This window comes from Salvelinus namaycush, chromosome 25 (genome assembly GCF_016432855.1).
Source record: "Salvelinus namaycush isolate Seneca chromosome 25, SaNama_1.0, whole genome shotgun sequence".
In the NCBI taxonomy this organism is placed as follows: Eukaryota; Metazoa; Chordata; class Actinopteri; order Salmoniformes; family Salmonidae; genus Salvelinus; species Salvelinus namaycush.
This window is the reverse complement of record NC_052331.1, coordinates 39,281,009-39,293,283: the sequence shown is the minus strand read 5'-3', so window position 1 is coordinate 39,293,283 and position 12,275 is coordinate 39,281,009. Positions and strand designations below refer to the sequence as shown.

Here is a 12,275-nt window from a genome sequence, read left to right as displayed (position 1 = left end):
CACCTGTATAAAAGACACCTTGCACTGGCTTGAGCCCCCCGCAAGGCAGTGTACCTTGCGTGCGCTGCAGGATTTTAATCCATGACGGCGTAGTGTGTTACTAATGGTTTTCTTTGAGACTGTGGTCCCAGCTCTCTTCAGGTCATTGACCAGGTCCTGCCGTGTAATTCTGGGCTGATCCCTCACCTTCCTCATGATTATTGATGCCCCACGAGGTGAGATCTTGCATGGAGCCCCAGACCGAGCGTGATTGACCGTCATCTTGAACTTCTTCCATTTTCGAATAATTGCGCCAACAGTTGTTGCCTTCTCACCAAGCTGCTTGCCTATTGTCCTGTAGCCCATCCCAGCCTTGTGCAGGTCTACAATTTTATCCCTGATGTCCTTACACAGCTCTCTGGTCTTGGCCATTGTGGAGAGGTTGGAGTCTGTTTGATTGAGTGTGTGGACAGGTGTCTTTTATACAGGTAACGAGTTCAAACAGGTGCAGTTAATACAGGTAATGAGTGGAGAACAGGAGGGCTTCTTAAAGAAAAACGAACAGGTCTGTGAGAGCTGGAATTCTTACTGGTTGGTAGGTGATCAAATACTTATGTCATGCAATAAAATGCAAATTAATTACTTAAAAATCATACAATGTGATTTTTGTTTTAGATTCCGTCTCTCACAGTTGAAGTGTACCTATGATAAAAATTAGAGACCTCTACATGCTTTGTAAGTAGGAAAACCTGCAAAATCGGCAGTGTATCAAATACTTGTTCTCCCCACTATATATATATATATATACATACACACACAAAACTGCTAGATATTACAAATATGCAAAAAGGGAGAGTAGCAAAAGATGGATGCCTATTTGTCTGTTGACTAGAACCTAGAGCCAATTGCAAGCCATTAATGTTATCAACTAAATGTTGTCAATGTTGAGCGAAAAAAGTATGACTGAGTCTGCATCTCAGAAGGCAGTGTGTAAAAGCCAAGAACTAAGAACACGAATCTTGCTGATGTTTCCTCAATGTGTTTTTCCGTTGAAATGTCTTCCCACAAGCCAAACACTTATGAGGCTTCTCTCCTGTGTGCCTCAACATATGTCGTTTTAGATGAGTCTGAGTGAAACAGCGTATTTTACACATTGTGCATGCAAATGGCCGCTCTCCTGTATGACTCTGTTGATGGACTTTCAGGTTACCCTTCAGACTAAAACTTTTGCCACAGTCTGTGCAAATGTACGGCTGTTCTCCTGTGTGTACAAGTGTGTGTTTTTTCAAGTTAGACAGAGATGTAAAATCTTTACCACATGTGTCACATAGATGTCGTCTGTCAATATGAGAACGAACATGATTGCGTAATTTCTTATCTTCAGCAAATATCTTGCCACAAAACCTACAGGTGAACCCCTCTCCTGTGTGACATACCATGTGTGCTTTCATTTTTTTTTCACTCGTGTACTGTCCCTGACAATGGGGGCAGGAGAAGACAGTTTTTTGTTCTGTGGGAGCATTCTCAGGTACGACGAGATTACGATGATTTGGCCCACAACCGCTCTTAATTCCCTGATGTCTCTTCAAATCACTGGCGGTACCAAAGCTCTTTGAACATATGGTGCACATGAAGGGTCCCTGACCCTGTGAATGACGTCTCAGATGCTGCATCATGGTCTTTTTATAAGCAAAACATTTTGAGCACAAAGGGCATGTTCTAGATTTTAGCGAGGCTGGGGGGGAGATGCCAGGTGGCTGCGTCTGAGTGGGGGGAGCATCGGAGGTTGTTGGGTTCTGGGGTGAAGTGCTATGGCTCTGGGGAATATCTGTCCCATTCTCCCTTGGAACCAGAGACTGAGGGATCTCCATCTCATTTCCCGCTGCAGGTAGTTGCTGTTGTCTTTGGTTCATCTCCAGACAAATTTTTGCCTGCGGTTGCGTTGTTTGGGGAGTAATTTTCCTGCACTCATGACATTTTCTTGAATCTGGAATACTCAAACAATTCTTTGAGTGTTTCTGAAGATCTAATTTGCTTGGGAAACTTTCCCCACAATCGTGGCACAAGTAAGACAGTATATTGTGTTGAAATCTTAGGTGCTTTCTCATGGTCTCTGCAGTATCGAAAGTTTCACTGCACAAAAGACATGTTCTGTAGTCATTGTAGAACTGTGCCTGAATGGGCAGAGCATTGGAGGTTGTTGGGTTCTGGGATGTAGTGCTAGAGGGCTGCGGTATCACTGCAGCTGTAAGTGTGTTGGCCTCTGGTTGTGCCTTCCTGGGGAGTTGCTGTTGGTTCACCTCACACTTGTTTGGCTCAGAAAGATCAAAGGACTTATTACACATAGTGCAACAGATCATATTTTTGTTTTTCTTATGCATCTTCAGGAGTTGACCGTGTTTGGATTCCAGGTGCTTTCTCAAATAATTTCTGCATCCAAAGGTCTTATTACACAAAGAGCAACAGAAAAACGTTTTGTGTTTCTTCAGGAGTTGACCATGTTGGGATTTCAGGTGCTTTCTCAAATAATTTCTACTATAGACAGTTTTATGACACACGCGACATGTCCTAGCTTTGGACGACTCTGATAGCTCTGTGCATGCTAGCTCCGTCTGATCCTCCATGGATGTCGTAGACATGTTGTCCTCTTCTGTTTGAGCTGCCTCCTCACACACATTCTGCTGATGTTTCTGTAAGTCATCATGGTGTTCAAAGTCTTGTCCACACTGGGTGAACTTGTAAGGGCTCTGCTCATTGTGAGATCTCATGTGTGCCGTCAAATCCTTTGCTTCGTTGAAAGTCTTTCTACACAAGGAGCATATTTTGACACGCTTGCTTCTTTTAGGCTGCCCTGAGGTAGGGGATGGGTCAGGGGCCAGAGAATACTGAGGTTGACCATCAGAGGGCTCTTCATTGATATTCCTCTCACTCTTTCGTGATATGACCTGTCCTCTTCTCTGTCCTTGGGATCCCACTTTGCCAATCTGAAGCCTCTCTCTCCTCGGTGTTGAAGAGACCTCGAACACAGGTAACAGCATATCAGTAATGTCAAGTCTGTGCAGCAGCACTGTTGGCTGATGGAGCCAACAGGAAGTAGACAAACAAGAAATGTCCTGCACTTCCTGTTGGCTGCTGTGGGCTTTTCCTTGGATTTTCAGCCCACTGTCAGTGTTAAGGTGGTGATAATATGTATCATTTTTAATGTCTTTTGCTAGCTCTTTACCTGGTGTGTTGTGTTTAATGTTTTTTTCTGTAGTTTCATTGTATATATGCCCTACCTCTAAAGAAGCAGACTCCACCTCTTTGTGCACAGGCTCCACCTCTTTGTGCACAGGCTCCACCTCTTTGTGCACAGGCTCCACCTCTTTGTGCACAGGCTCCACCTCTTTATATACAGTTTGGTCTGAATCAATCCCCAGTTCCAACAAAGGGGTCATCTCTGACTCATTGTCAGATGAGACATGGCGCATACATTGCTGCACAGGTTCTGATTGGACCTCTGGGTCAGCTTTGATTGGGATTTGATTGTCGCCAGAAAACAGACCTGAGGAACAGGATGACAAGAAAAGTCTATATATAAAAAATAAACATTAAAGGCTAACATGTTATATCCTCATATGGAGTGGTTGCAGATCTGACTTTTCTAGACCCCTCTTCCCGACGGCTAAAGGTCCAGAAGATTCTGTGCATGTGCGAGATTCTCTAGTCTACGCTGTTTCTCCTCTACTCCTAGAGAACAGGATGCTCTGGTGAATGGTGCTTGTTTAATCAAGTTAAATCAAAGTCTGAATCAAATGTCTGCAAGATCACATAATGATAGTATTCTACATAACTAGAGGTCGACCGATTATGATTTTTGCAACGCCGATACCGATTATTGGAGGACCAAAAAAAGCCGATACAGATTAATCGGCCATTTTTTAAATTTTATTTGTAATAATGACAGTTACAACAATACTGAATGAACACTTATTTTAACTTAATATAATACATCAATAAAATCAATTTAGTCTCAAATAAATAATGAAACATGTTCAATTTGGTTTAAATAATGCAAAAACAAAGTGTTGGAGAAGAAAGTAAAAGTGCAATATGTGCCATGTAAAAAAGCTAACGTTTAAGTTCCTTGCTCAGAACATGAGAACATATGAAAGCTGGTGGTTCCTTTTAACATGAGTCTTCAATATTCCCAGGTAAGAAGTTTTAGGTTGTAGTTATTATAGGAATTATAGGACTATTTCTCTCTTTACCATTTGTATTTCATATACCTTTGACTATTGGATGTTCTTCTAGGCACTTTAGTATTGCCAGTGTAACAGTATAGCTTCCGCCCCTCTCCTCACCCCTACCTGGGCTCGAACCAGGAACACATCGACAACAGCCACCCTTGAAGCATCGTTACCCATCGCTCCACAAAACCCGCGGCCCTTGCAGAGCAAGGGGAACAACTACTAAGGTCTCAGAGCGAGTGACGTCACCGATTGAAATGCTATTAGCGCGCACCCCGCTAACTAGCTAGCCATTTCACATCGGTTACACCAGCCTAATCTCGGGAGTTGATAGGCTTGAAGTGCTGTTTGAATGAATGCTTACGAGCCTGCTGCTTCCTACCACCGCTCAGTCAGACTGCTCTATCAAATCATAGACTTAATTATAACATAATAACACACAGAAATACGAGCCTTTGGTCATTAATATGGTCGAATCCAGAAACTATCATTTCGAAAACAAAACGTTTATTCTTTCAGTGAAATACGGAACCGTATTTTATCTAACGGGTGGCATCCCTAAGTCTAACTAGGCAAGTCAGTTAAGAACACATTATTTTCAATGACAGCCTAGGAACGGTGGGTTAACTGCCTTGTTCAGGGGCAAAACGACAGATTTTTACCTTGTCAGCTCGGGGATTCGTTTTTGCAACCTTCCGGTTACTAGTCCAACGCTCTAACCACCTGCCTTACATTGCACTCCACGAGGAGCCTGCGTGGCAGACTGATTACCCGTTACGCGAGGGCAGCAAGATGCCAAGGTAAGTTGCTAGCTAGCATTAAACTTATCTTATAAAAAACAATCAACCTTAACATAATCACTAGTTAACTACACATGGTTGATGATATGACTAGTTTATCAAGCATGTCCTGCGTTGCATATAATCGATGCGGTGCCTGTTAATTTCTCATTGAATCACAGCCTACTTCGCCAAACGGGTGATGAGTTAACAAGCGCATTCGCGACAAAAGCACTGTCATTGCACCAATGTGTACCTAACCATAAACATCAATGCCTTTCTTTAAAATCAATACACAAGTATATATTTTTAAACCTGCATATTTAGTTAATATTGCCTGCTAACATGAATTTCTTATAACTAGAGAAATTGTGTCAATTCTCTTGCGTTCCGTGCAAGCAGTCAGGGTATCCATTTATTCCTAACAAAGACCGTCATTAATTTGCCAGAATTGTACATAATTCTGACATAACATTGAAGGTTGTACAATGTAACAGCAATATTTAAATAAAGGTATAAAAAAAATATAAAAAATCAGCCACAATCGGTGTCCAAAAATACTGATTACCGATTGTTATGAAAACTCTATACATAACACAACCAAATATAATAGCATAGTATAACGTTAATAAGCATAGTATAATGCTCACTGTAGGCTATCTAATTCAAAACTACACTGTAGGCTACTTAATTCAAAACAACACTGTACAACTCAAGAAGATCTAACTGCATATCTCCATGAACTCTGAGATGACATGGTTGGTATGCAGAGATGCTGCACGGACGTTGCACTGGTAAAACTTTAAGAATTTTCATTCACGTCTGACAGTCAGAAATGTGAAGGGAGGTTTTCTACTAGTAGAGCAGAAGACACAGTAGAAGAAAAAAAGTCAATATTAAAACATTAAAGCCAAACATTAAAATGTTATAGGCTTTCTGATAACATTATTTCCTGTCCAAAGTGAAGGGAGGTTTTCTACTAGTTAGAGCAGAGACTGTGTGTAAAGTAAAGAATCCCCCACAGCGCGCAGAAGCTTCGGGACCTTCAGCTGTCGGGAAGAGGGGTCCAGAAAAAGTTTAAAATCACATAACATTATTTCCTGTCCAAAGTCTATTTCTCCTACCATTGGTGTCTACATGTCCACATGTGTTGTTGTGGTGCTGGAGAAGGGTCTTCAAAGGCTGAGGGTGGGATACACACTCCACACACTCCTCCAAGACAGAGGGATCAGGTAGGAACCAAGATGCAGTCTAATGGGAAGAGAATGGCTTTTAAAAAGACCAATGTATCCCATTTTGTATTATAACATAAAAACACATGGTAGCTTTTAAGAAATGTTTCTTTATGCATATTTTCACTCTGTTATAAGCATCTAGTTATTCACTTAAAGGGCATTTGTCTTTTAAGGACAAATATCTTTGTACAGTGAAATTTAAAAACAACTTTTATGGCAGTATGCTGCTGAATGTCATAAGATGTTAGCATGGTCCCTGATGAAGGTCATAAGATGTTAGCATGGTCCCTGATGAAGGTCATAAGATGTTAGCATGGTCCCTGATGAAGGTAATACGATGTTAGCATGGTCCCTGATGAAGGTCATAAGATGTTAGCATGGTCCCTGATGAAGGTAATAAGATGTTAACATGGTCCCTGATGAAGGTAATACGATGTTAGCATGGTCCCTGATGAAGGTCATAAGATGTTAGCATGGTCCCTGATGAAGGTAATACGATGTTAGCATGGTCCCTGATGAAGGTAATACGATGTTAGCATGGTCCCTGATGAAGGTAATAAGATGTTAGCATGGTCCCTGATGACGGTAATAAGATGTTAGCATGGTCCCTGATGAAGGTAATACGATGTTAGCATGGTCCCTGATGAAGGTAATAAGATGTTAGCATGGTCCCTGATGAAGGTAATAAGATGCTAGCATGGTCCCTGATGACGGTAATAAGATGTTAGCATGGTCCCTGATGAAGGTAATACGATGTTAGCATGGTCCCTGATGAAGGTAATAAGATGTTAGCATGGTCCCTGATGAAGGTAATAAGATGTTAGCATGGTCCCTGATGAAGGTAATAAGATGCTAGCATGGTACCTGTTGAAGGGTTGGTGCTGGAAGCAGCTTCTCCAGCCTGGAGAGGAACTCCCACACCAGAGTCTGCAGTGCTGAGTCATACTTGGGGCCAAATTCCTCTGGAAACACACTCTAAGAAACAAACAAGTAGAGGCTATTCAGTACTTTTTTTCCCTTCAAAATGTTGTGGTATCCAATTGGTCGTTACAGTCTTGTCTCATCGCTGCAACTCCCGTACGGACTCGGGAGAGGCGAAGGTCGTGAGTCGTGCGTCCCCCGAAACAAAACCCAACCAAGCCGCACTGCTTCTTGACACAATGCCCATTTAACCCGGAAACCAGCTACACCAATGTGTGGGAGGAAACACCGTTCGCCTGGCGACCGTGTCAACATGCGCTGCGCCCAGCCCGCCACATGAGTCACTAGCGCGCGATGGGACATGGTCATTCCTGCCGGGCCAAACCCTCCCCTAAACCTGACGACGCTGGGCCAAATTATGCTCTGCCCCATGGGTCTCCCGGGTCGCGTCCGGTTGCAACAGAGCCTGGACTCGAACCCAGTAACTCTAGTGGCAAAGCTAGCACTGCGATGCAAGGCCTTAGACCACTGCGCCACTCGGGAGGCCCAATATTCAGTACTCTTTAAAAATCGAATAATAAGTTTCACTTCCTTATAAAAGCATTCACTCTTGGAGTCATCATCATCAAGGACTCTTGGAAGATTAGAGCGAATGAGGACTAAATGAGATCCTAATCAAATAAAATCATCAGCAGCTCCTTAGTTACAACACTGACCTGAAAGAAGTGTTCCTTCTCAACTGGGTCTTCCAGCAGAGTTTGAATCAGCTTCAGGAAGTTTGATTCTGACGCTTCCACCTCTGGATCAGAAATCTACAGCAAGTATGGATAGCTCAGTCAATAAATTCAACTAAGTAGCAGCGTTACAAGTCTTGATCTGTTACTGGGTAGTACTAACCTCCTTGTCACTATGAGTGATGATACAGGTGTTCATCCTGTTCAGGTGTGGCTGGATGGTCTCAGGGTTGGCTAGGTGATCAGAGCGACACAACTCCAGAACCAGCTGATGAAGTAAAAAAAAAACAGAGCACTGACATCAGGAGTTGAGGAACTCTGGAGGCTCCCTCGTCTCCACCCTTCAGCACCATCTCTCACCTGTGCTCGCAGCCCCATGATGAGTTGGACTCTCTCCCTGTAACTCATCATATCAGGAACTATCTCCAACACAGTGGTGACAAACTCCTCCACCAACCCGTAGTCCATTACGTCTCTCTGCTGAACAACTTGCCATAGAGCTGCAGACACCAGCCGCAGTGGAGGAACTAACAGACGCAGAGATGATAGGGGGAGAGGGAGACCTACAGCAGATACAAATTCAGTTAGTTGGATAACAGAGATGATAGGGGGACCTACTGCAGGCACAAATGCAGATAGCTGGAAAACAGAGATGATAGAGGGACCTACTGCAGGCACAAATGCAGTTAGCTGGATAACAGAGATTACAGGGGAACCTACTGCAGGCACAAATGCAGTTAGCTGGATAACAAAGATGACAGGGGAACCTACTGCAGGCACAAATGCAGTTAACTGGATAACAGAGACCTTCCTATAAGCCTGTTCTTTGATAACCCTTTCTTGGTAGGTATCTTATGAGTAGTCCAAGGAAAAATTCTAAGATCCGATGACAGTATTGGGAATGTATTTTCTGACCCTCCCTTGGTCGTATTCCCGCGGTGCAGAAATCTCAGAGATCAATTGGTAAAACTCTGATTTACCCACAATACCCCTGCACAACGTCTATTTGCGCCTCTTCCAGATGGAACCTACAAGTGTAATGGCTGCGCTCAATGCAATGGCACTTACAAATGTAGATCCTTCAAACACCCCCAAACAGGGAAACAGATCCCAAACAAAGTTGTTATCAAGTGCTCCACTAAGGCAGTTATTTATCTTATAACTTGTCATTGTGGTAAAAATGATGTGGGTAAAACGAAGCGCAAATTAAAAGTACGAATCTCGGAGCATCTTAGCACCATTCTTGTGATTTTGCTAGTCATTGTAAATGTTTGTAGGCTTATGTAGCCAAATTGTATCTATGATGGTATATCCATTTATGTTTTTTAATATGTTCTATTTATATCTGTAAAGCAACCAATGATATCAAGCCACACCCGGCCATGATTAGACACCTGTGTGTCCTTTGACACTATATAAAACTAGTGACCCGCAGTTTTTGCCATTATACCCCGAGGAAGACAGCTTAACGGTCGAAACGTTGGTTATTGGGTTATTAAATGATTGCATCTGAGCTCAATTTCTTTTTCAAGCGTTACATTCCGCTAGCCAGCACCTCGCCTAAACAGCTGTGCGTTTCTTTCGCCTCCAGGTCAAGTATTTCTCTCGGATTTCTACTATATGAACAGATAACTACAGCTGGTTGGTGGAAATGTGACTTAAATGCCTCTAAATATCAGACTCGTGAGATTATGCAAACTGAACTTCAACATTGCTTTACACAACCCTTAAAGAACGTGCAACCAAAATGTAAACAATGGAGCGTATGAATAACGTTTTCAGACAAAATTATACACCAAATGTATGCTAGGTCTCGGACAAGGAATGAGTTTCTATGAGTAAAATTACTAACCGTTTCTCGTCAAAGCTTCCATCCGATGCCGTTTTTGCAACTATATAGCGTTGGGCATCTCTGGCATTGAACAGGGTTTGGATGTAAACACGGGAAATAAAGAACATTTGTCGTAAAAAGGTCGTAAACACTGGTCTCTGTTCATTCATTGGCTGAAACGTCGTAACCAACATTGCACTGCCACCTACTGTACTTTTTATTCATAATTGGGCCCTCCTGGGCAGCGTTTTACCGGAAAAAAAGCTTTACTAAAATATAAATATTTTATTTTTTTATTTTCTCCAACACCACTTCCAGCATCTGGTCTCCCATCCAGGGAACAACCCTGCTTAGCTTCAGAGGAAAGCCAGCAGTGGGATGGTATGCTGCTGGCAACATGAACCATATAGCTTCTTACATCCTTTGCAAGTCATATCTTAACAGGCATAAGCTTTCTGACATATCTAGAGGTAAACCCAGCTCTATGCTTCTCTTATAACAAAATGGAGGGGTGAAAAAATCAATTTGTTTACATTCAAAATGCATATGGGCTACTTATTTTGTGCTTATTTCAATCGTGTAGACTTACATTTGCAGTTTGTAAAGGATATTGACTATGTGTTGCTGTACAATGCTGACAATTTAAAAAAAAAAATTTAACAAGAAAAAACCCAACATTGTCCAGTAGTGGGAAAAATACTAAATTGTCATACTTGAGTAAAAGTGAGTCACCCAGTAAAATACTACTTGAGTAAAAGTCTAAAAGTATGATTTTAAATAAGTATATTTTAGCATTTAAAATCAAGTAAGTTTCCTTATATTAATCAAACCAGATTTACAGAATAAAACACTCAGACATCATTTACAAACAAATCATTTGTGTTTAGTGAGTCCACCAGATCAGAGGCAGTATGGATGACCAGGGATGTTCTCTTGATAAGTGTGTGAATTGGACCATTTTCCTGTCCTCCTAAACCTTAAAAATGTAACAAGTACTTTTGGGTGTCAGGGAAAATGTATGGAGTAAAAAATACATTATTTTCTTCAAGAATGTAGTGAAGTAAAAGTTGTAAAAAATATAAATAGTACAGTACCGAACCAGGGACCCTCTGCACACATCAACAACGGTCGCCCACAAAGCATCGTTACCCATCGCTCCACAAAGGCCGCGGCCCTTGCAGAGCAAGGGGCAACACTACTTCTAGGTTTCAGAGCAAGTGATGTAACTGATTGAAACGCTACTAGCGCGTACCCGCTAACTAGCTAGCCATTTCACATCCGTTACACTCACCCCCCTTTCAACCTCCTCCTTTTCCGCAGCAACCAGTGATCCGGGTCAACAGCATCAATGTAACAGTATAACTTTAGTACGTCCCCTCGCCCCGACACGGGCGCGAACCAGGGACCCTCTGCACACATCAACAACGGTCGCCCACGAAGCATCGTTACCCATCGCTCCACAAAGGCCACGGCCCTTGCAGAGCAAGGGGCAACACTACTTCTAGGTTTCAGAGCAAGTGACGTAACTGATTGAAACGCTACTAGCGCGTACCCGCTAACTAGCTAGCCATTTCACATCCGTTACACCAACAAAGGGTATATAACAAAGTATTGAGATAAACTTTTGTTATTGACCAAATACTTATTTTCCACCATCATTTGCAAATAAATTCATTAAAAATCCTACAATGTGATTTTCTGGATTTTTCCCCCTCATTTCCTCACCTATGATGAAAATTACAGGCCTCTCTCATCTTTTTAAGTGGGAGAACTTGCACAATTGGTGGCTGACAATACTTTTTTGCCCCACTGTATACAGTGGGGAGAACAAGTATTTGATACACTGCCGATTTTGCAGGTTTTCCTACTTACAAAGCATGTAGAGGTCTGTAATTTTTATCATAGGTACACTTCAACTGTGAGAGACGGAATCTAAAACAAAAATCCAGAAAATCACATTGTATGATTTTTAAGTAATTCATTTGCATTTTATTTATCTATATATATATATATATATATAGATCGCCTGGACCAATATACAGTACCAGTCAAAAGTCTAGACACACCTACTCATTCCACGGTTTTTCTTTATTTTTACTACTTTCTACATTGTGGAATAATAGTGAAGACATCAAAACGATGAAATAACACATATGGAATCATGTAGTAACCAAAAAAGTGTCAAACAAATCAAAATATTTTATCATTGAGATTCTTTAAAGTAGCCACACTTTGCCATGACAGCTTGGCACTCTCAACCAGCTTCATGAGGTAGTCACCTGGAATGCATTTCAATTAACAGGTGTGCCTTGTTAAAAGTTAATTTGTGGAATTTCTTTCCATCTTAATGCGTTTGAGCCAATCAGTTGTTTTGTGACAAGGTAGGGGGGTAATACAGAAGATAGCCCTACTTGGTAAAAGACCAAGTCCATATTATGGCAAGAACAGCACAAAAAAGCAAAGAGAAACGACAGACCATCATTACTTAAAGACATGGTCAGTCAATCTAGAAAATTTCAAGAACTTCAAAAGTTTCTTCAAGTACAGTCGCAAAAACCATCAAGCGC

General features: G+C 41.8%; 1 protein-coding gene across 3 annotated transcripts; it reads right to left on the bottom strand.

Moving 5' to 3' along the window:
* Nucleotides 1-769: 769 nt before the first annotated feature.
* On the bottom strand, nt 770-9,812 carry LOC120020717 (zinc finger protein 26-like). 3 transcript variants are annotated; one of them, XM_038964442.1, is made up of 8 exons: nt 9,730-9,812; nt 8,238-8,440; nt 8,041-8,145; nt 7,860-7,955; nt 7,087-7,197; nt 6,112-6,238; nt 3,258-3,523; nt 770-2,996 (listed from the first exon to the last, which is right to left on the bottom strand). In XM_038964442.1, exons 1-8 carry the CDS (start codon nt 9,749-9,751, stop codon nt 984-986), a joined length of 2,943 nt encoding a protein of 980 aa, XP_038820370.1. In that variant the 5' UTR covers nt 9,752-9,812; the 3' UTR covers nt 770-983. The 3 variants fall into 3 exon arrangements, with proteins under 3 accessions (XP_038820370.1, XP_038820369.1, XP_038820372.1); XM_038964441.1 differs by having other exon boundaries at nt 770-3,523; XM_038964444.1 differs by lacking the exons at nt 770-2,996; nt 3,258-3,523 and having other exon boundaries at nt 5,530-6,238.
* Between the last annotated feature and the right edge of the window lie 2,463 nt (nt 9,813-12,275).